At 39.0% G+C, this 25,484-nt stretch overlaps 1 protein-coding gene across 1 annotated transcript in view; it reads right to left on the bottom strand.

Annotated features, from left to right (window-relative positions):
* Window positions 1-429: 429 nt before the first annotated feature.
* Window positions 430-25,484, bottom strand: part of MICU3 (mitochondrial calcium uptake family member 3) — a 172,230-nt gene continuing 147,175 nt past the window's right edge. Inside the window, 6 exon segments of the mRNA XM_075565887.1 lie at window positions 430-3,135; window positions 4,758-4,826; window positions 9,675-9,832; window positions 15,392-15,431; window positions 15,433-15,501; window positions 24,913-25,084. Of these exon segments, the coding sequence (XP_075422002.1) occupies window positions 4,758-4,826; window positions 9,675-9,832; window positions 15,392-15,431; window positions 15,433-15,501; window positions 24,913-25,084 (508 nt within the window). The 3' untranslated portion in view covers window positions 430-3,135.

The raw sequence follows: 25,484 nt of genomic DNA on the forward strand, positions 1-25,484 counted from the left end.
CAGTGTCCAATTATTTCCAGACCTAACTGTACATACATATATAATATATATGAGACACAGCAAAAGGGGCGGTGTGATCTCACCTATGTCAATTTTGTTTTTAGGATGGGTTGCCCTGCATCCTGTGTAGTATCTGAGGGGTGTATTATTTCCCCAACATTCAGTGTATCTTTTATCTGATATAAAATGTCAGTATGTGATGATCTAATTCTCCGTTGAATGTTGTATAGGTGCATGAAACGGCAACCATTCCTCATTCACCTGACCAAAATAAAGCATGTGTGTAGTGTAATTGCCTTTAAAGGAAATCTCTTAAAAGGTCAACCTCAAAGCACTTAATTATCTTCATTAAGCAACATTATAAATAAATTAAGATTATACACCGAGGATAGTTTGCTAATTATCTATAGTGAACACAAGACAACTGTATTTTAATATCAACTGTTTAATGTTTTCAATTAACAGTACAGCATGCAGTATAATGAAAAACACTGAGCGTTATACAATACATTAAAGGCCTTCAATTCCATTCAAATAAATAAGTGAACATACCCATTCTTTGGTTGACAGGAATACATTTACTGCACATTTTAGTGCTATAAATGCAATGAAGTTGTAAATAAAATGAAGCTAATATACTTATTATGGGTGTGAAATGGTAATCCCTCTCAGTTTATTACATTTTCAGTGGCTTATATCAGAGGTGCTCAACTACAGTTCCCAAGACCTCCCCCCCCACCCACCCTCCCAACCCCAACAAGTCAGGTTTTAAGGATATCCCAGCTTCAGCACAGGTGGCTCAATCAGTGATGGAGCCCCATGTGCTGAAGCTGGGATATCTGTTGGGGGAGTAGGGGGGGCTTGAGGACTGGGGTTGAGCACTCCTGCCCTACTGTATACAATCTAATGTTTTTGATTCCTGGCTTGCACTGTAGTGCACTGTTTTGGGCCGTCTGCAACTTTAAAAACATTTTTCATTTTTAAGTGTTAGTGTTATGTTTTATTGTATTTATGATGAATATGTCGACATAAGTGGTTTGAAGCATGTTACATTATTGAATATGGAACAATTACAGAGAATAAATCTTCACAATGACAGCTATGTAATCCCCTTCTGGCCTAGTAAAGTCGTTAACGCTGCAATATGTTGCAGCCACTGCTGCTACTGAACAAGCAATAATGATGATAATAGCCGCAGATAACACAGTTAAGGTAGGTAGATGAATTATGAAGTGACAATCTAAAGTCAAAGAAACTCGGCTTTATAAGGTTTTACCGTTAACCCATTAAAGAGAAGGATGGGAAAATATATTTCAATTATCCCTTCTAGTCGTACCCGTTAATAAAGCTTTGATCTTATCTCTGCTTCTGTTCTTACTTGTTCTTTGATTAATGCATCATCTGTTAAAGACTTCTGCAAAACGTCCAAGTGTATTAATCTGTGTCTATATATGTTATTGCACAATTGCAGGGAGAATTTAGTGCTAATGGTGGAATGTCACATAGAACCAAAGCAAATGAATGGCAGGGATACATAATGGGTTAAATCTTATTACCTGATGCCATAAAACTATGCTAACATTTTGAATTATTATTCAACACTTGGCTTTATAGCGGAGACAATGATAAAAGGGCAATATTTAACTTAAATAGAATAGCATCTTTAACCCCAATATGTTGCATGGCCTTTTTAATGTTTTAAGTTATTTTACCAAGAAAGATTCAGGACATTGACATACAGAATACATGTTTTAATGAAGAGAGAGATAGAAGAGACAGAGAAAAGAGAGAGATAGAAGAGACAGAGAGAAGAGAGAGATAGAAGAGACAGAGAGAAGAGAGAGAAGCGAGAGAGAAAGAGAGAGAATGATTTGCCCAAGATTACACGGTATATAAGGGGCACAGGAAGGAGATTTATTTTGTGATTCTGCTGGAGGAGAAAGAGAGATGTAAAGGCCTGCTCACTGTATTCAACTATTTCTATCAGCATTTGGCACTTTCTCCTGTTGATTCAAACTACTCAATCTTGCAACTGGAAATGGCTTCATTTAAAGCTGTTTAGCACAAAGCTACTTGTGTTAGGAAGTTATCAAACACAGTTTACATTATTAAACCAACCCTACAAATTGTAGAGTCGGCGCAGTAGCCGAGTGGATTCATATTACTCCCGCTAAATAGTACGTCTCGAAGTGGGGCTTTGCAGTAATCACTCTGTCATTCTGTGAGCTGCTTGTGCTTTTAGGAATATGTACAATATACTGTGAAGGCAGGTTATATTTATTTAAAACAATCAAATAATGTAATATATTAAGACTATATAATAATTAAGACTATATTGCAACGCATCCCAGATTTCAGCATACTCTCAAAGTCAATCTCCGTTCATTTATTTCTTCCAATATGATGCTATATTTCGCTTTCTTTTCCATCTGTTTCTCCTTCTCTTTTTAGCACACGTTTTCCTATCATGTACTTTTGTGTACCAGCTCAAAAGTGTAAAGCACAGTGTAATCATTATATCAAACGATATAATCATTTGTAACAGTCTACATATAACTCTAAGTACATAGGTTTCTTGCACTGTGCTACCTGCATGGCAAGAAACATGAACCACGGAGTCTCTTTATTAAGAAATAAGGAATCCTTAGATGTACAGATAATAGCCACAGCTGCCTGTAGGAAGCACATACTCTGTGACTATTTCGGGCTTTTCTGTTTACTAAAACTATGCCAAGCCACACAGTTGTTGTGATATAAGACATAAAATTGTGAAGATAAATGTTATCAACTTATTGTCAATATCTAAAATTCCATTAAAAATAAAAAATATATGTCCATGTTTCTTACTGTACCTCTGACTTCTAAAAACCAAGATCATTGTTTAAAAAGAAAAAGGTGCATTAATGGATAAATAGTGTAAAAATCAAGTGTAGTGACATATATCAGTTGGTTGAGCTATGTTGTGTGTCTGTGGTCATGCTTTGCACACAAATTAAAAGAAGAAGGATCATAACAGCTGCATTCCTATCTCAACATATCTCTGCTTCGGAAGCTCCTGAAGAGATCTCTGAAGTGTTTTCTTGTTACAGATGTTACACACCCATAGTAGTCCTTCAAACCATGCCTAGGGGGCTCCTGTTGACAAATAGACACATATTAATCAGTCAGAAGTGTTTCTCAGGCACTGGCATTATATTATCATCTGGTGATGGAACAAAAGCTTGGCAATGACCATGGTGCTTTTCTCTTATAGAAACAAAAGTTATTTTTTTACAAACTTAAAAAAAATAAAAAATGGAATGACAGTACATAGAACTAGTCTGCAAACTGTCTAAAATCCATATTAGGCCTTCTTATAAAACAAAGGTAAAGTGGCTCCATTGATTTTGTCTGTGTGTGTAAAGGGTGGGTCCTTTAGAACACTCTTGTTATGACACACAATGTTCCCCGCATACACCGGCTCTCTTACAGCAGTCAAACAAGTGAAATATACTCTGAACCAGGCATCTGCCATTGGTTACTCAGGATCAATCCTGCTCTAATTCAGCACAGAAAAAGTGAAGGAGTTGTGGGGGTTTTGGGGGGGGGGGGGGAATTTTGGTCACTTATATGACCTTGTATGGTTCATTCTAGTAAAAGTAGTACTAGATTAGAGTGTTGTTATAGGGTCAGCCATACTCTCAAGTTATCCGAAATATATATTAATTGTACTGCCTTTTAAGACAGCAGCTGTACAGTATCCCAAAAGATTGTCGCTGAATGACCTACTTAGTCTCCAGGTCCTATCACATGATCTCTGTGGGGTGAAGTTTTATGGGACAGGTCTTGTTGCACATAGTAACTTTATATAGTATTTTGAAAAAAAGAGTACCTCAAATTCTCTCCCCTCCCCCCAAAAAGCAGTCATGTACAAAAATATGGTGTTTGATTAATATTCAGCATGAAGTGCCATGTTTACATAGCAGCGGTACCCCACAAGCCCCTTTCCAGTGCTAGAAACCAACTTATGGCCCAAGTTCTTGAATAAACAGTGAGATGTCTTGAGGCTCCGAAAAGTGTCTGCTGGAATACAACAGATTTATTAAAGAAAAAAATCGCACTGCTTTTAATTGGATTTTTTTCTTTAATAAACTGGATATCTTTATTGCTCCAATTATGCCAAAGTTTTGCATCCAGAAGACCAACTTGAACTTGCTGGTAATGCTACTTAAAAAATTTTTTTTGTAGACTTAAACTTCCCTTTTTTTTTAAAAAAAACAGAAGCTACTTACCGGTAACTTTGAGGAAAAAAGTTTAAGTGCCACACACTTTTGACTTCAGTGGAATAGGTGATGGTGGTACAGTATGACATACTTCATGATAAAGTTGAACAATTATTTTAGTTCCAATCGACGGATTTACATTTTGTAGAGCAGAAAATGAATTATGTTAAAATGAACCTCTTATTTCCTTAAAGCATAAAATACGAATTTGTAAATTGGGTATGAAGAAGTTTCACTGGTGTCTACAGTGGCATCAGTGACCTTTTTGTGCAACTAAAGCCTTTACAAACTGTTTGCCCTTATGTGTGCTGTAAGTGATGAATAGTGTTCATCTTGCTCCACTTGGGAAATATAGAGTTTGAGAACTGAGCCTTACTATCTCTCTCTCTTCAGAATTGCGACTGCCTTAAATCCAGAGTTAGAATAGTAAATATCATGGAAAGCATTACAAACATCATGCAAGTGCACAAGAAAACATTTGTGGGGATCACATACTTATCTGCTATTGAGCTGCTTCTTCAGACAGGCTTTGAAAGTGGTATATCTCTGTATAGTTTTGTAACCCTGTGGAGCAGAAGAAAGGAGTGTGCAGATGCAAAGAATGTGAAGCAGCCAAAGACAAGTGCAAAGCCACAATATTGAAAGGAGAGGGGAGAAATTGTGATTAGTTTTTTCAGAAGAGAATAGTGCTAAGCCTAATTTTATTTTTTCAATCATTCATGGTGATGAGTTTCACAAACCATTCGTGAATGTTATAGCTCTTTTCAATTTTTATATAACACACACACACACACACACACACACACACACACACACACACACACACACACACACACACACACACACACACACACACACACACACACACACACACACACACACACACACACACACACACACACACACACACACACACACACACACACACACACACACCAAGTGTGGTTATCCTCCACATGATTATTAACATTGGAGTATTCCAGTATATTGTATTGTATTGTATGTCTTTATTTATATAGCACCAAAAGTGTACTCGGCGCTTAACAAAGAATACAGTACAGGGAATTATAATTATACAATATGTGCAGCAAAATCAGACAATAGGAAAGGAAATCCCTGCCCCGAAGAGCTTACAATCTAAGAGGTTTAATGGGAAACTTACAGAGACAGCAGGTGAAGGAGTAAGTGCTGTAGATGACAGTGCTTGGTCACAATGGGTGGTAGGAGTGACTGAGTGTGGGACATTAGCCATGAGGGCAGGCTATTGGGATGCTTGATTTGTGGGGTAAAATTTAAGGAAGGTCAGGTGAGAGCTGGTATACTGTAGGTTCTAAATATCAAGGCTAAAATAAATAAATCAAACAAAGCAAGACAAAATACTATTTATACCTAAATGCCAAGATTTACATTTCAATTCTGTCTTCTTCTAGTTTGTAGTTATGTTTTCAAAGTTCAAGGTGTATTGGGGCATGAAAATATATATTTGGCATGCTGAAGTATTGGATTTCTAAGAAACTTCCAACAGTTTTCTTGAAGAAACGGAGGGAAATGAAGGAAGTAAAACTTTTTAGTGGCTCAATTACATAGTTATAATCTGCTCCTTTGTGGATTCTTTTGAAATCATTCAACAGCCCCCTCTAAAAATGAGAATCTCTGGAGCCAGGTCGGCTGCCATGAAAAGCTCAGACCCTTCACTTGTAAAGTCTCTAAAGAGATTATTGTAATGTCAAAGGGGGGGAAAAGACTACATAAGGCAAGAGCCTGGGTTGTAAAATGGTGACAAATTATAAGGAGTTGGGGCCGTGGCTATATTATGTAATCTGTTGGATAAAAGTGGAGGGCAAATCGGTGTGGAGATTTTCCAAAGGTAAATGGGGGTTATTTGCAGCAGTAGGAAATCATTTAAAAATCTGTCACCTATATAACTAACCAAGTCACATACTTTTACACTTTTCAACGTTCACCAATCGGTCAATACCCCTAAAACCCAATGAGTAAGCTGTAACATCATGGAAAGTCATTCATTTTGTTTAATATGACTGATTTCTTGTTGATATTTTACCCCAATCATATTTGTAAAAATGAACTCATCAAGAAGTTAGCATTTTTATATTACATGTTCGTTAAATACAAAATGGTTTTCTACCACTGGACGAGATGCATTGTCTATCAGTATTACAGATATAATAATCTGTAGCTACTGCAGCAGCATAGTCAACACCTTCCAACAGACCAAATGGGATTGCAATGTGGGCGATTGGCTCTCTGGGACATTTCTCCCCTTGGCCTCAAACTATGGTTGAATCCCATGTTAATCCTTCTTCCATTTTATATTTTTATTTAAATTTGCAGCATGGAAACATGACAATTTCCTTTTTTTCTCTCACTAGAAATAGCTTTATAATGTTCACATATACTGCGGATATACTGTGTAGCAATGAAAGGTCCTCAGAATGCTACTGCATGTATATTATGAGCACCTCTGCACATGTAATTTACAAATTGCCAGTTATCTAATGCAAAAAGTTTATAAATTCCTTACATTGTGTATTTGATAATAAACACAGCACTACTTGCATACACTGTCTGGACAGCAGGTGGCAGTTTAACACATCTAATATAGCCCCACAAAAATACTGTTCCAAAGTTTTGTGGAGGCATTTTACATTATGCTTAAAATGTGATTTAAATAATTATAAAAGCAAGATGAATTCTTCTTCATAAATAGAAAGTGTGTCATTATCAAATGTAATCATAGTTTCTGCAAGAAAACATAACTGTTATGGTTCAGTTAGAGGCATTGTGGATGGTGCAATAGCACATGAAGGGGACAGAATCTCCTACTTGCCGTCAAAAGTAATCGACATATTGCCGTTCTTTGTTTATGGCTTTACCCCGTTTTGTTAAGCTGTATTAGTGGATTGCAGGTGGTACAGGTGCGACGACGAGTATTGTTGGGGATTGCCCCAGATTTTCCAAGGCAAGTTTTAGAAAACTCGTCGTCGCACCTGTAGGTCACTTGTTCTTACTGAATTCATGTCAGATAAATATATATTTCTATGGCATTGAAGACAGAAGGGATTCTGTAACGAAAGGGAACATCCACCACTTTCAAGGCTGGCCAAAGACCAACAAGTTAGCAAAGCAGATGTCTCAAGAGTACTACAGCAAAAGATCCAGTATTTTTAAAAAAGCAATCTCTGCTTCTCACATTTCTATCTACCAGTATCTTCTTTTATTTAACCTGGTACAACATTATATCGGCACACATATGGGGATATTCAGATTCCGAAGTTATTGCCCAAACTTTCTACACAAGATTTTTTTTTAAAAGACAGCGCTTCACTAGTCTGTTCAACAGTAGGTATAACGATCCTTTTGCAAATGGCAGATGCTTTCCTCTTAATGTTAACTTCATCTGCAGTTCTATTCCAGGAAAACCTCTGGGTCATTTATTGATAAAAAGTGGGCCCTTCAGGTTTCCAAACGTACTTATTACGCTGCTACAGTTCTACTCTCACATTTAACACAACGTTCTACAGGCATATTTTAGATGCAAAATAGGAATGAAAACATACTTACTGCTATGTATTTATTATATAACCATCATGCAATCAGATTATCAATGAAAGAATTCCCAGGGAGATTAATGATGTGATTGCCACTGAAGTGAATGGCAGGCGACGTGCAACGTGAATCTAAGACTGGATTCTATCTGATAAGTGCCTAACTGTGCATCCAACACAACGACAATCAATCAGAAACAGACACAGCGCCTCTTTGCTGAGTTAAAGTGCATAGAAAGAATAAAAATGTGGAGAGTTCTATAAAAATAAAAAAAAGACTGGAAAGTAAAAAATATAATAGAAAAAATAAAATGCGTCATAGATAACATTTATGGAGTCCAGGGGTGGCCAATAATGATTGAGCCACCTGTGCTAAAGCAGGGATAGCATTAACACCTGGCCTGTTGATGGCCTCTGAGGACTGGCGTATTTAGTTTAAGAAATTTGTGGAAACTCCTCTTCAATGTAATGTGGAGTCAAATTGGAGGATTGCTTTATAAATAAGTAAACATTTGTGCGGAGAAATAATCACATGATTTGCTTTGTACACTGATGTAGGGTGGATCAGGTGTTCTAATGGAGCATATTAATAATACTCATATCTTGTTGTTGTAGCATTTTATGCTTTTCATTCATGGTTATTTCCTAGCTATGCTGTAGCAGTGTGGAGATATATGACCATATATGACCACTTTTAAAAAATAGCTCCACTTTTCTCTCATAGGCGGGGATTCATTAAGTCGTGGTGACAGGTATCACACCTCAATCCGGCGGTAACTGGCATTCAAGTCAATGGCAGGTAACTGGCGATCTGGCGGTAACTGGCATTCAAGTCAATGGCAGGTAACTGGCATTCAAGTCAATGGCATGTAACTGGCGATCCGGCGGTAACTGGCATTCAAGTCAATGGCAGGTAACTGTTGATCCAGCGGTAACTGGCATTCAAGTCAATGGCAGGAAACTGGTGATCCAGCGGTAACTGGCATTCAAGTCAATGGCATGTAACTGGCGATCCGGCGGTAACTGGCATTCAAGTTAATGGCAGGTAACTGGCGATCCGGCGGTAACTGGCATTCAAGTCAATGGCAGGTAACTGGCGATCCGGCGGTTACTGGCATTCAAGTCAATGGCAGGTAACTGACGATCCAGCGGTAACTGGCATTTAAGTCAATGGTAGTGAACGCTCCAAAAACGTTAAAGTGATGAGCAATCAAGAGCTCTAATATTGGTTTTAAGTGTTTTGATTTTCTTCTTCCCTTCCAAAAACACTAATATTTAGCTAATTATTTTTGCGAAATAACCACAAATGATGAAAGAACTTAGCAGTGTGATGAATTTTCCAACATATACAGTATTGTTACTCTATTATATCATGTCAAATATGTGTATTAAGATGTGTTATATTTGTGAGACCTTTTGTAACTTTGCTTAACATTACTAACAACTAGCTATACTGTAACATTTTCCTTGTCTCTCTCCCCAATGAGCAGGTTTCTATTTTTAGGGTCCATAGTTTTTGTTTTACAAATGACACTTTATAATCCAAGCAAACTCTAATGGACCTTCTTTCAACCTACAAATGGAGACAACTGAACTTCCACTTAGGGTTTTGGCAACACAGTACCTTTACTACTGGTCTTTTTGGTGCTTTGGAAAGTACAAGGTTTGTTCAAGAAGTCAGTAAGTATGGAGGGATGTGAGACGTATATAAATGGCATATGCATTATTTTACTAGGGTTGTTTTCATGACACACTGTTCCTATGAAGCTATGTTCTACATAGATATTTTGAATCGCTTTGGCAGGGCTCTTTTAGATTAACTATAGTTTAATAACAAACATCTTACCCTGAACCCTCTGTGCAGCCGATCCTTCATAATGCCAATAAATTCTTTATAGCTTAATTGATCATCTTTGTCAACATCAAAGATCATGAAAACGGTGTTCACCAAATGCGGGGACAGCTTCAGGCCTGTAGCTACATATACAGCACGCTTGAACTCATCTGTGGAGAAAGAACAGATCAAACGAATAAAGGGTGTGCAGTAAACCGATCATTATGATAAAGAGGAAAATCTTTAGTAAATCAAGCTCACTGTTCTGATAGCATATTGTGCATGGAGAAGTATAGATTTGTTGCAGGCCATGATACCATTTAACAGCCCAATGACAGTTCTTTGTAGATGAAATGATCGCATGCAGAACTTCCACAACTTTAGATGTCTGATGTGTACAGAACCTGGAGGCTATGGTAGCTCTTTACACAGTTGCTGTCTTAAAATTTAGAAATGTTCCATTCATTCCGGCGATGATACATTCATTGAATACGTACCTTTCTTCATTTACTAATATGGCAATTATTGTTTTCTTCTTCCTGTTATCCTTATAAATTCACTAACATGAGCATTGATTTTTGGTTATATACAGTTATTTGTAACATCCGCTGTTTTATGCCCAACAATGAAAAAAAAAAAAAACGTCATCACTACTATTGTCGCATAAGAAAACTACCGTTTTCCCATTTATATATGTATCATAGTACATTCACAAGAGATCAATTACCAAATATGCATATAGTCTTGAAACGGCAAACTCAATTTGGTGGGAAAGACTACCCGACACCTCTGTCTCAGTTACCATACTACAATTGTAGTGCTAATCTAACACGCGCCTCTGTCACTTAAATAAAATAAATGTTGTTCCTTAAGTGGAATGACACCATTTTTTAGCTTAGAAAAGACTAGTGAGGGCAGGTCACCTACGAAATATCTGTTTGCAATCCAACATTAATCCTCAAGTTGACATGCTTCCTGACAAATAATATGGAGAGGCGTGTAACAGCTTCTCCTGGGAAATGTTACTAAGTCAACACCTCTTGCCAAAGAAGCAACAAGTACAAAGAGGGCACTGCAACTACGGTATACGTATGCATCCAAAGATGCCCCTACATTCACAGATATTAGTGATTTGTAGCATATTTTTCATGAGGTATCATTTGAGGGCTGGAAAACAAATCACTGCACAGGATTGATCCATGCAAAACTGTTAATGCTATGAATGGGGGTGTGACTTTTTAAATAATATGTATATATATTTCTTTTATCAACCATATTATTGTAACATATGTAGAATGTTAAAATCTAGGTGTATTGTTTAATTATTTTTGCTAATGTTCCTCCCACCTACGTTTTATCATATTGCAATCGTCTGGATGACCAGAGCATTGTACTGTATTTTCAGTTTTCATTGCTGTGCAGCATGGATCATATTCAGGGGGTCAAACTCAGTATGAACTGCTGCTTGACGTGCAACGTTTTGGAATAACGTGTTAAAGGCCATGACAACCTAATTTCTTTTATTAGGCAAAAGTCTGTAATTTGTATACATGGCTATTAAAACAAAATCCATGCTCAAATTTCTCACCTTACCCAGTCTAGTTGGGATGTTTTTTATAATATGGATATTATAGATCATCATGGTTTTCAAATGATGGATATTATACAAGCATGGTTCCACCCATAGGGAAAGCTGAAGATTAATATTGTCCAAGTTGGGACAATGTAGACAGCACAACGTCAACTGCAGTTGATTGCAAACATGATTCTTTAAGGGTAATGGCAGCTCCTGTTTTGTTCAACTGCCTCTTAAAAATGCACGGTTAGTGAAATCAAGTATACACATACTGCATTATGTATATACTTAAGAAACCCCAACAATTATTATTAAATTAGACAACTAAAATCCAAAGTCTATTACTAAGACCATAGCTATAGATACCTGAAGTTTAACACCTTGTGATGTACCGTGCTAGTGTTACTATTAAAACCAACGGACAGCCTGTGATATGTTGTGTTACGGTTCTGGTCAATGGCACAGTCATATACATATGAACATCCAGTAAAAATTGCAACAATACCCAACATGAATCATATCCACCAATAATGCACTCTGCTGTTGGATAGGAGTGCCAGGTGGTATGGGCGCAATGTAAAAGCAAATTGGCAGACGAGGCACAATTTGCGAGTCAGGACTACAACAAGATAACTTTTTAGTTGTTGAAGATAAAGTACAAGTTAAGTAGCCATAGCATTTTTGTGGAAAGCTGTATTTATCTCGTATTCTTTAATATTTGTAATTGCTGTATTGCTCTTAAAGCAGGAAACTCCCCTACCTAATCCCCTTATCTTGCATGATGGAAACCAGAGGGTGCTGTGTGTTATTTTCAGCTCTGGGGACCCGCTTGAACCTGGGATACTTACCGGTAAAGGTACTTGCTGTTTTGTAAATCTCGTGTGACAGGTTTCTATTGGCCCAGCATAACGAGAGCATATAAGCAGCCATTTTGTTTCCCCTGGAGGGGGTCTGAAAAGCTGATAACTTCACAGGTAAGTATCGATAGCCCTGGAGCTGAAAATAGTGTTATTCTGCTGGTTCCCATCTTGTAAAAAAAAATTGGGGGGGTGGAGTGATAAAAACATACAATTACAGCTCTGATTGCCACTTTAATATCAAAAGCAATTAAATTACACAACTTTTATAAATGGAGCCAAATATGTTTAATGACTAAATATTTTAATTCCAATGCAAATTCAATACACTATGTTTCTTAGAAGAAATGTACCTTCAACACGGAGGTCCCATTGTGTAAGGGGGGCGCGAGCTCTGGAGCAGGCAGACAGGGGGGCGCGAGCTCTGGAGCAGGCAGACAGGGGGGCGCGAGCTCTGGAGCAGGCAGACGGGGGGCGTGAGCTCTGGAGCAGGCAGACAGGGGGGCGCGAGCTCTGGAGCGGGCAGACAGGGGGGCACGAGCTCTGGAGCAGGCAGACAGGGGGGAGTGAGCTCTGGAGCAGGCAGACAGGGGGGCGCGAGCTCTGGAGCAGGCAGACGGGGGGCGTGAGCTCTGGAGCAGGCAGACAGGGGGGCGCGAGCTCTGGAGCGGGCAGACAGGGGGGCACGAGCTCTGGAGCAGGCAGACAGGGGGGGAGTGAGCTCTGGAGCGGGCAGACAGGGGGGCACGAGCTCTGGAGCAGGCAGACAGGGGGGCGCGAGCTCTGGAGCAGGCAGACGGGGGGCGTGAGCTCTGGAGCAGGCAGACAGGGGGGCGCGAGCTCTGGAGCGGCAGACAGGGGGGGCACGAGCTCTGGAGCAGGCAGACAGGGGGGAGTGAGCTCTGGAGCAGGCAGACAGGGGGGCGTGAGCTCTGGAGCAGGCAGACAGGGGGGCGTGAGCTCTGGAGCAGGCAGACAGGTTGGGCGCGAGCTCTGGAGCAGGCAGATGGGGGCGCAAGCTCTGGAGCAGGCAGACAGGGGGGCGTGAGCTCTGGAGCAGGCAGACAGGGGGGCGCGAGCCCTGGAGCAGGCAGACAGGGGGGGCGCGAGCTCTGGAGCAGGCAGACAGGGGGGCGCGAGCTCTGGAGCAGGCAGACAGGGGGGGGCGAGCTCTGGAGCAGGCAGACAGGGGGGCGCGAGCTCTGGAGCAGGCAGACAGGGGGGGCGCGAGCTCTGGAGCAGGCAGACAGGGGGGGCGCGAGCTCTGGAGCAGGCAGACAGGGGGGGTGCGAGCTCTGGAGCAGGCAGACAGGGGGGGCGCGAGCTCTGGAGCAGGCAGACAGGGGGGCGCGAGCTCTGGAGCAGGCAGACAGGGGGGGCGCGAGTTCTGGAGCAGGCAGACAGGGGGGGCGCGAGTCTGAGCAGGCAACAGGGGGGCGCGAGTTCTGGAGCAGGCAGAGGGGGGGCGCGAGCTCTGGAGCAGGCAGACAGGGGGGCGCAGCAGGAAAAGTTTGCGCTCCCCTGTAATATGTTATCGTATAGTATAAAACAAGTGAGAAATGAATCCCAGAACAACGTGCTGCAGTGTCAGTATACTGTATGTCAGACGCAATTGTAAAGCTGACTGGGCCATCAGGTTCAGTCATAGAATATAATAATTCATCTATATAATATAATGGAGTCCGAGTAATGTGTTGGTCCCGGTCATGTGTTTCAGTATATGCAGTATATATAAATATATATATATACAGCAAAACCACAGCGGTATCTACAAGTCTAGCAACTGATCCTCACTGGTAAATACAGAGCAGGGACAATGTGTAGAAAAGAGATGGTAACAGTGCGTAAATTCATCAGGGGAAACTTTGTTACACACAGGACCTCTTAGTCGGCAAGTACTTTTAACATACAATATTAATCCCACTGTGACTATTTTTTACTTTCAAATTCTTTATTTTGTAGAGAGAGAGAGAGAGAGAGAGAGAGAGTAGAGAGATGAGAAGAGAGAGAGAGAGAGAGGAGAGAGAGAGAGAGAGAGAGAGAGAGAGAGAGAGAGAGAGAGAGAGAGAGGAGAGAGAGAGGAGAGAGAGAGAGAGAGAGAGAGAGAGAGAGAGAGGAGAGAGAGAGAGAGAGAGAGTAGAGAGAGAGAGAGAGAGAGAGAGAGAGAAGAGAGAGAGAGAGGCTTAATTATCAAACATGAATAGACGACTACCGTTCTGTAACTAACAAAATGCTTTTATTTGTGCGGGCTTTCGAGATACACTGATCTCTTCTTCTGGCGGTGTTACAATGAATGAAGCAGGCAAGAGTTTTACTTAGATAACATTCCAAGAGACACTGTTTTTGTGAGATATATTTATATATATACACACCTTTAACACTTCATAGGTACAGTTATTCCATGTTCGTGAAAAGAATTCTATTTTGAGATGTAAACATCAGGTAACATTTTGTCAACAGTATTTCCAGCGACAAAAACGTATAGTTTTTCAACTCTGTAGGGTAACCCGTCATATAATACAAAAATAAAAGAGGGATTCACAAGAGCAGGGTTTCCTCTCGTTTGTGCTATTGTAGATGAGTGTGCAAGAGTGTTTTATTTTTATTTCATTATGTTCGAGCCGGGTATGGCAACTGTTAGGCCTAAAATACCAGACTATGGGGCTTATGCAGAGAGGTAAGTTAAGTTCAATTTCGCCAGGTTTGTGGCAAAAATGTCCGCATTTAAACAGTTAGTGGCGAGAACTTGGCGGGCCAATTCAAATTCGCCAGACGTGTGGCGAGAAGCGTGATTTCGCCAATGCAAAAACATGCACGATTCCAGTAGCTCCGATGCGCATGTACGCGCCAATCGGAGCTACTAAATGGCGCGTTCGGGTGAAATTTTGCCCGCCAACAAAAGTTGGCTGTATTGTGGCCAAATACCGCGCGCCTCAGAATGGCGAGTTCACGCCAAGTGAAAACTCGCCTAATTAACAATTTCATGCACACCGCGCTACCGGGAGTACCCTGCATAGGACAAAATTAAATGCCAATCCTGTGGCGAATTTAAGCCTTTCTGGTACGTACCTCTCTGCATAAGCCCATATATGTTAATCTCATTATTCTTGCACACTGCTCCATTCCCTTATGTTATTCTCTTGTCAGATCGTGGTTTTGTGTTGTTGGAGGTATCGTTTTGCCATGTTCCTTCAAATCTTCCCATCAGATCTTGTATGATATTTGTAAAGTTTTTCCATGGATATATTTTTATTTAGGCTTTATGTCACATCATTCAGTCATTTACCATAACTCACCTTGGCCAATAGACCGGCTTGCAAAGTTGTACATTTGCAATTGCGATTGCAAAATCTTCCAGGTTTTTCAGAAACTGGAAGAAAGATCTAAATTCATCAAATGAGATTCCCTGGGGAACAAACCGAAAAGGCAGTGTTAGTTCCTCTATGATTTTACCTAGATAAGTAGATGAAAGTATCAGCAGGCGATGAATAAAAGTCATTTAGAAGGTTGTAATATGTAACATGATATTTCCTGTACTAATCTGAACTTCCATATCTCTCTGTGCTTCTGCCAGTAATAGGAGTTTACTGCAACTGCAGATCGCATTATCACACTGAAGCTAAGAACTCTCTGTAGGTTATGGCTGCCAACTTTTAAAACTTACCTTAAGGGAAACCTTCCCTCTCAGGGAAATTAAGTAAAATTGTGGAGAGCAGAAAGTTTTCCTAGGGGACAGACAGGTACAGTAAACTGTGAATCCAGGCATAAAGTAGCTTTGCATAACATCATACACACCAGTCTGGCAAGTCACACTTAGTTGCACCTTGTCTCATTCACTGGAAGGCAGTCTCAAATGTGTCTTTAGTGGTTTCACAGACATCTATGGAGTTTCTGTCCCCGAAAGCTACACATCTCATTCATTTAAGTTGCAGGATATTATGGACAAGTTCAACCCAAAATATATTAACTGCATTCCATAGTAGAGGAAATGCAGCAGGAGCCTTCTCGCACTTAATTGGTTAACAACATTCCCCACCATCACAGCACTGCATGTCCTCCTAACACTTTGCTTTCTCTTTGTCCTTTAATCCTTTCCCCTTTGCTGTTCCCACTTTGGAAGTCCCTTCTCTTGTGAATGTCTCTGCTCCCACCATCATTTTCTTGATGTACGCAGAAGAGCAAGGGGGTAACATTCAGAGTCAGTTGCAAATCTTGCTGTTGCCAAATCAAGAAGAGCGCTCCAGGCATAAAAGAGCCAATTCAAGATATATATATATATATATATATATATATATATATATATATATATAAAAATATATAAATAAATATAAATAGTTTTTGTTTTAATATCAGCAGCCTTTGATTACCTTTATTGAAAACTAATTACATAAGCTGCAATTTATTAGTTCTCCGTGATCGATCAGCAAAGATCATGCTTCCCAGCATTCACTAAATTAGTACCTTTTCATTTCAATCAATGCTTCAGTCAGTGCACAGTAACTCAGCAGCTGCAATACTGTATATCCTTATATTACTAGGGGAATATCTACTGTTACAGTTTGCAGCTGAAACTGCTGGGAATATTGGCAACAAAAAATGACAAACAGGAAACTGTTACAAATATCTTGCACTGCTGGGGAAGTGTGTTAAAGCATGCTACAGAGATCAATGGATTGCTCATTAAAATTAAGAGTTGAATAAAAAAAAATGTAGTAACTACAGTATTATCTAATACTACAGAACTGATATATTAAAAAAAACACATGTAGGATATTCAATGGATTGCTCCTATATCCTAAATCAGATAGCCGATTTATTCTTACTATGGACATTTTTATTAAAGCAAACATGGATACTTTTCTAATGTCTGGAACACAACCCCAGATTAATATCTTGAAAGTTTCATGATAAACGTTAGCACAGGATATATAGTTAAAGCCAATAATTATTTTAATTTGTGTTCATTTGTATATATGTTTCTCCTACTGTACACTGCAAAAAAAAAAAAAAAATCAGACCCTTACAGAAAGCAGAGAAAGAGTTAACCTTAGCGGAAGAATGGGATGGATGTTAGACTTTAACTAAACAGAATTTCCATCATTTATGAGCCAGGGAAAAGAAAACTTAAAAGGCAGTTTCAAAAGCGTGTTTACTTACATGAAAGACACACTAGGTAAACATGTAAGCAAACACCTTATTTAACATTTTAACGCTATTAAAAGGGGCCGGCTATACAAAAGACCTGCAATACCGGCCAAATCAGCCTGCACAAAAGATAACATTATATCTCAGTGTGTGTTAGCACAAATATGGTACCTGTTCACATTGTTAATTTCTGAAACCAAAGATACTGCAAACCACATATTTATATAGAGAGTTAGATTGTAGCATTGGCCAGTAAATGTAGAGTGCGTTCATTACAGTATAAATAGTGGATATGATTGAAGAGAAAGGAAAATAGCACTTAATTATCAAAAAGGGATGAGATTTCTGATTTTACTGATATCACACGGAGCAGCCTATTTTAGCAAATGTCTGTGTGTCGGATAACTTAGGAGTTGGCTCATGCACTCGGTATTACAACATCGGGAATATATCTTACGTTTTGCAACCTGGAACAAGTGAAAATGGTGTATTTGTTACTCTTTGTCACGTTGCGTCAATGTTTAATTGTGCTTTGCTCCACATGCTGCAGTGAGCGGTTTGAGGAGCGGTTATAGGAAGAGTTAGTGAAGCCGATTGTCAGTGCAATATTAGAGTCTGATGTAGCACATGTGCTAAAAACTGGTGCAGTTTATATTTCTTCTAGTGGCAAATAAATCCGCCTGGTCTGAAGGGACGTCAAAGCCTCCTGTGGGTCCCATTTTGAACACATAGTGAGGGAAGCAAGCTCATTGGATACCAGAAAAGTGGCCCATCTACCTGGCTCCTTTATTCACCTGGGAAGCACAAGCTGCCTACACGGGCACTAATCCATATGATGATAGCTCCTATGCGGAAGTTAAGGTCATACTTGGCTGTCTGAGAGCAACCCCAGAAATGAACTAACAAGGGCTCAGAGAATGGCCATTAGGAAAAGGAGAGAATGTAAGAAATGTGAGCTTTTTACATCATTTAAAAGACTTGTGTTGGAGGTGGCTGAAGTCTATTGGTTGCTCACGACTGGAAGTGGCAGAAACAGTCATGATTGAACAGTTCCTGCAAGCATTACCTTGAGACACATGCCACTGTGTAAAGGCAGCATCCAGACCTGAATACTCTGTTTGTTATTCGCTTAGCTGATTAGTTCCTTACTGCGCAAGATCTGGTCCAGAAGGAACTTGACAACTGAACTTCTCACAACGGATACACATAGACCAGGGGAAATACAAGCCACCTCCCACAAGATGGCAAGGTGAATAAGTGACCTCAACCCAAGACGGCAGGAGAGCAGCATAAGTGCAGGATGAAGGATAGAATTCTCGTACAAGTACCGAAGTGCAGTTTTCCCTAAAAAAGGACACCTCTGGCTCAGGGCTTACAATGTTATAGTTGCAGAGAGTGAGGCCATAAAGACATAAACTGTCCATAGAAACTGGAACCCATGCTGTGTAATCTGGCTTACACTGACCAACAAAAACAAAATATCCCTCTACATCATAGTGAATGTAACTTAATGACCAGTGTGTGCACATCAGAAATAGCACCACAACTTGTGATGACTGTGACTGTAGAAAGAAAATAACGTTTGTGTTTCATTGACCCAGGCAGTATACAGGCCTTGGGGGCTCAAGATCTGTTAGACTGAGAAAGTAAACAACTCCCAGAGGATCGGTATTACGTGCATCTATGGTGATGTTCATACCTATACCACTGCCTATCTCCAACTACAAGCAGAAGACATAATATACACCTTGTACGTTGAAATTCTACCCTGCCTTTCTCATACCTCGGCCAAATGGCAAGATTTCTGAAGCTTCCAGAGACGGCGGAGAGCCAGAAATTACCCAAAGTCAGTGGATTTGGAGTAACTATCACCATTTTATGACCCAAAGCTTTATACGTCAGTAAACTGAAGAAAAATCCCTGAAGTGAACAGGGCAACTACAAGTACCCGGTTAACCTCCTATCACCACAGAGACAGAGCGGAAAAGTAAAGGCAGATAAGTCACAACAAGAACTTGTCAGTGAGAATCCTCATCATACTGTACCTAAGGGAATGTGGTGGAATTGTTAGAAGATGTCCCAGGAAAAATGGTGTTCCCAGGGTGAGGCTCCCATGGCAGACTTGGACGTTTATGTTGCGGATATTAGAAGGTAAAAAGTTAATAATCAGTCCTTAAAAAATGCTTTCGGACAGCAAAAAATTATAATTGGGGAACAACAACATAGTTATCAAGAGAGAATAATCTTATTTTGTTTCAAATATATATATTTTGTATAGGATATAAAGTACAGAAATTTTAGATATTGCTAAAGATATTTGGGGAAGCACATTTCAATAAACCTACAATTTAGTAGAGCACATATCCAGAATGAGGGACAGGGTAGAGAGGGTGAGACAAGTATCAAGGGAAAACACACAGAAAGCCGAGGAATCCAAAAGGGAGCTCCAGCCAAGGGATCATGTACTGTACCTTCCCTGAAAGTAAGTTGTTGGCCAAATGGCAGGGGCCATATGAAGTGAAATTGGGAGATGTAAATTAGACACGCAGACCAGGTAGAAGAAAACTCCATCAGATCTACCATATAAACATGTTAAAGGCCTGGAAAGACAGGGAGATCCTCACGATAATGACAGAGATTTATGAGCCATTACTTTTCTTCCTACTTAGCAATGAAAACAAGGAAAAGGGGAAAAATAGAAGACCTACCTGGATGGCAAATGAAGAGATACTGTAGTAAAAATGACAGTGCATGTTCTCAGAGACACGGGTATAACTTATAACCGTTACTGCACCGACACACTTTATTCGAGCAAATACCCGGTATGTACCTGGCAGATACCTGGAATGCGCCACTCCTAACCTCTGACAAGCCCCGTTGCATTTGCCTTCCCAGCCTGGGTTCATGCCTGGCTGATGGGCGGCTGATCTGTTAAATGATAATGATTAGGATTTAATAGGCTGCAATGCTTCGCGTGTCTACCAGATGGCATAAATTCATGAATTGTAATGCAGTTTATATATATATACTGTGCAGTATTGCAGCCAGCGGGAATAAAATGCTTCAATCCCTGCTTGGAAAATAACTCAATGTACTCGGGCAGAAAACAGTCACAAACCTCAATACACCCGGGTATACCCGAATTCGTGGGACTAGCCAAGCTCGAATAAAGTGTGTCGCCAGTGTATGTATCCTAATATGATAACACCAATAGCATAACATTTTAGACTAAGGCTCTATAGATTTCCAGAAGCCAGACGAGAATCAGGGCCAAGGATAAGAAAATGATAGTGCTAAGGGTTATAGAAGTGTCCACCAGTAACTGGTGTAGGCCTATTGGATTAGTCCCTACACCAGATGGAAGTATACATATTTGTAAAGACTTCAAGTCCGGCAAAGAAAACAGAGCTTTTGCAACCTTTGATGGCCAATTTCAATATACTGAATTTCCCTTTGGATTACATGGAGCCCCATCCCAATTCCAGCAACCCCATTTAAATTACGCAGCAGCATATCTTGATGACATGAAAATCTTTATTGAAGATAGGGAGTCATATGCCCTAAAAATAAAAGCTGTAATACACACACTTCGTCAGGCGGGATTAAAAGTCAACATAGGAAAATGTTGTGTATGCCTGAATATTAAGAGAGGTATCACACACACTAGCCTTGTTACAATATATATTTAAAACTCCTTCAGTATGACACAGACTGCTACACATTTACTTATTGCCGTCTCGCTGACACTTATTAGGTTGAACGCGTGTTTCTCATTTTTGTTCAGGCTCCTATTTAACATACTGTGAGGGTGTCTTCCCCTTGCTCTTAAAGAATTCAGCCTCATTCAGGTGAATGGAGTCAACATCCTGAACAAGGGGAATATATTGAAAAGAGGCCATAAATGCAACACTGTGCAGTTTTGTGAGGTGTGCTTTGTCCTTTTTTTTTTTTACCAGTTTTAATAAATACATAATGCAAAGACCACAATGGCAACCATGCATGATAAAATGGACAGTCAACTTTCAAACTTCTAAACATTAACATTTCAGACCACATTTTTGTGCTCATATGAAAACAGTCAAGAAAAACAACGGAGTTTCAGACGTAAGGGAAAGGTAATAAATGATGTTTCACATATTTTCTTAAATTATACAAAACTTGTTTTATGTGGTGAGAAGGGATATGCAACCATTTACAAACAACTCAATTAAAGGGCATTCAGCATCTGATCAGGTAGTAAGATGAAAGTTTCCTTAACAATAGGTCATGCACTAAATACACTTTGCGTTTTCTAGTTCCACAAGCTGAAATGTCAACACTGCCAAAGTGTAGCCATTTCAAGCAAAGACAAACTGTTTGCAAGTTTTCCTTAGAACGGATTAACCTGATCCCACCACAAATACAAACAGAAGAATATATCCAAAACATCCCACGCCTGAAGGACTGCTTGTAACACCAGCCCTATTGGTTTGCACTGATGCATTTAGCTACCAATAGGTTTTTCTATTGTTCAGGTACTGGACTGACAATACATTTGTTACACAAGAAATGAACCAACTAGATACCTTGGGTTTTTAACGTTCAATCAATCATTCTATAGGTCTGGCTTCTTTGAAAACCTCCCTTTAGCTCGCTCACTCGTCAGTCAATGTCTACCAATAACCCATTATAAAGGTGATTAAAGAGGTGGATTAAATGAGTGTTCCAATGTCATTATTAAGTGCTTGTAAGAGGGTCAAAGTAACAGTCCAACTTTTTTCACACATATAAACCTGCACATTAAATTTAAAATATACAAATATAGCACACGTATAGGAATAAAGTAAATACTTATTTTATACACTCCCCAAATGCCTATAACATAATTACATATATTATGTGTATTTTTACATATATGGCGGATTGTGCATATGTGTTCAAAAGAAGTGGCGATAAATTGGTTCACTAAAATGAATACACCTCGCTCATTGGTTAGAGGACGTTACCATGTACTGACATAAGGTCACACATTAGGTGTTTATAAAAGCAGTTCATTCTACAATTGGAAGGTAAAAAATAAAAACAAATGTAAAAATAGTGTGGAAAAGTCATATTACATAACTAAATATCATTTTGGTTCATAGCATTACTGGAACATGGTTGGGATGAAACTCATGACTGGGCAGTTAATTTACAGGGTTATTCCCTTTTTCTAAGGGATTGTGTAATTATAAGAGGTGGTGGAGTATGTTTATATGTTAAGGGACAGAGGCATCATATCACAAATATAAGGAATGTGACAAAAGTAGCAAAAGGGCAATCAAATCAGCAAAAATGTCAAATGAAAAAAGGATTGTAAAAGAAAGTAAGATCAACCCTTAAAAGTTATTTAAGTACCTTAATAACAACAAGATTAGAAACTAAAATATAGGACTTTTTCAGTGTGAGATGGGCAGCCAAATTATTGGAGATAAGGAAAACAGTTTTTGGCACCACTCCATAAAAAAGATATTATGGAACTAGATAAAGTGCAGAGAAGAGCCACCAAATTAATAAAGGGGATGGAAAATCTTACTTACGAGGAGAGGCTAGCTAAATTAAATATGTTGACATTAGAAAATAGGCGGGATATGATAACTATATATATATATATATATATATATATATATATATATATACTGTATATATATATATATATATATATATATATATATATGTATATATATATATATATATATATATATATATATATATATATATATATATACATACATACACATATATACACACAAATATATTCAGGCACAATACAAGGAACTTTGAAAAGAACTATACATCCCAAGGACAGTACAAATGACACAGTATCCTTCCTTAAGGTTGGAGGAAAGAAGATTTCCCCAGCAACAAAAGGAAAGGGGTCTTTACATTCAAGGCAGTTACAATGGGGAATTCATTACCCATTGAGACTGTGATGCCAGATGCAATAGATATCTTCAAAAAAAAGGTTGGACATCTTTTAAGAAAGGAAAGGTATTAAGGGGTATACGAAATAAGTAAACATGGGAAGGATGTTGATCTAGGGAGAAATCTGATTGCCAATATTAGGAATCAGGAATAAATTTAATTGTCCCTTATGAGACAGCCTTGGATGGTTTTTTTTTGTTTGCATTCCTCTGGATCAAAATACTCTAAATACAATTATAGGATAAAGTATCTGTCATCTACATTTAGCATAGGTTAAACTTGATGGACATATGTTATTTTTCAACGTCATCTACAGTACTATATAACTATGTAACTGTCATTTAAACATTTTAGCAGCTTTGTTCTAAAAGTCTCCTGAGTAAAGAACTAGGAAAAGCTGGTGCAAAAACAGAACCATTTTACCATTGCTTTCTGGTCCATATTTGCTGTTCTGTTACATAAGGCACGTTCTGGCACCAGAATAAACCTCACAGCTCATTCATTTGAGTGAATTCAAGTGAATGCCCTCAAGTTGTCTTCTAGAACTGCAGGGTTTCTTTTGGTGCACTATTAAGGCAAAGCACCTCTTGCTAAATACACAGTAGCTTAGTGTGTTTTTCTTTGATCAACGCAGTTCTGGGTTTCACTCCACAGTTTGAATTAGTTTTATTGCCAAGAGGCTTGAAAACCCTAAATCTTTTGTTGTCCCTGTTGGTAATGCTTAAACGACAGTATTCTTGGCTCCATTAACGCTGCATTCTTTTTTACAGAGCGTTTTCATAAAGTCTTTTGGAGATTACAAGGCCTAGCACAGCTTTGCCGATACGCCTTACTTAGGAATAAACCTCACGAAAAACACACTCAAGATGGAGATAAGTAGATAGATAAATAGAGGCTGAGATCTTATAATTTTTTTTTTTATTACATATGATTTTTTCTTACTCTATGCATTTATTTTATTATTATGATCATGCTACAAAAGTTTCTACAACAATACATGAGAAATGCAAATATAAATAAATCTTTAAGGAGGCATTGGAGGAATCATGGTCTCGAATATGCCTTTAGTGAAATACATAAGGACCTGGTATGATTTTGCAGGTAAGCAAACTACGTTCTACATCCATACGCACGACTGAAAGTTATGCAATTACCGTTACTTTTTCTTAAGTTAAAATATATTAATATTCACCTATATAAAAAAAAATATTATATTTAGAACCAGAGTAATCTTTGTTGCATTTTGCCCATTCTTGCCATTTTCACGCACTGTCAGTGCACTAAAACATAGTTGTATCGCTGCCACTGTGAAACTTCTCATTGTAGAGTACCATGAGCAGGAAGACTGATGGTAACAATGGAACTGCCCATGAAAACACAAATGTCTGTTAAGCAGAAGACCATTGGACACATCATGGCCTGAAAATGAATACGCTGAAGAGACGCATATGATTTGACAACGTTCTTGGCCATTATAAATCTTTAGCATTCTTCTATTCTTATAGTTATCAAATTGGGAAAAAACTGTTATGGTAACAAGGTAAAGTGTCTTGCCAAGTACCATCTTATAATATTGGCAGTTAAAAAAATCATAAACATAAGTTTATGTATTGAGACATGTTTGTTAAAAACCAATCACTACATTTTGCATATCAATAGCTCCCTGCTAGTGCAACCATTCAACAATCTTCCATAACTGAACTTTAGAAAATAAATGACATATCTTCACCTTTTCCTCCGGAATTCGGAAGCGCACATTTTCCAGGTAGCTGGATGTGTTTTCGACATTAGTGTACCGTAAAAGAATGCGAGCAAAGTCTTCCTCACTAATGGTGTTCATCCCTCTAGAGTACGACAGGAACTCTATCTCCAGCACCTCAGTCTGCAGGTTATCCATGAACCTAAAGTATGAGCAAAAGGGGGTGGACTCATTTTTGTATTAAAAAACAACACTGCTACATTGAAACAATCTGTTATGTTGGTCAACAGTAAAATTTTGATAAAGAGCGACACAAATAATGGGCGGTATTGTTCCAAATAAATGTGCTGAGTGTGCTCTACCATAATGCACTAGAGCAGCAACAGGCAATATATCTTATAAAATGTGTATAACCATATGATATGTGCAGCTTTTGTGGCCCTATATTACAGTCGGCCAAAAAATCACTATGTATACAATATACTGTGCCATCAAAACAGGAGTACAAAGATTAGGATGCAGTAGTGAGGACCTAATTCATATTGTACTGTTTAATTGAGCAGCAGCTTAGTATGTAATATGTACTTTTAATCAGTACGCGG

Source organism: Ascaphus truei, chromosome 1 (assembly GCF_040206685.1).
Source record: "Ascaphus truei isolate aAscTru1 chromosome 1, aAscTru1.hap1, whole genome shotgun sequence".
Taxonomy (NCBI): Eukaryota; Metazoa; Chordata; class Amphibia; order Anura; family Ascaphidae; genus Ascaphus; species Ascaphus truei.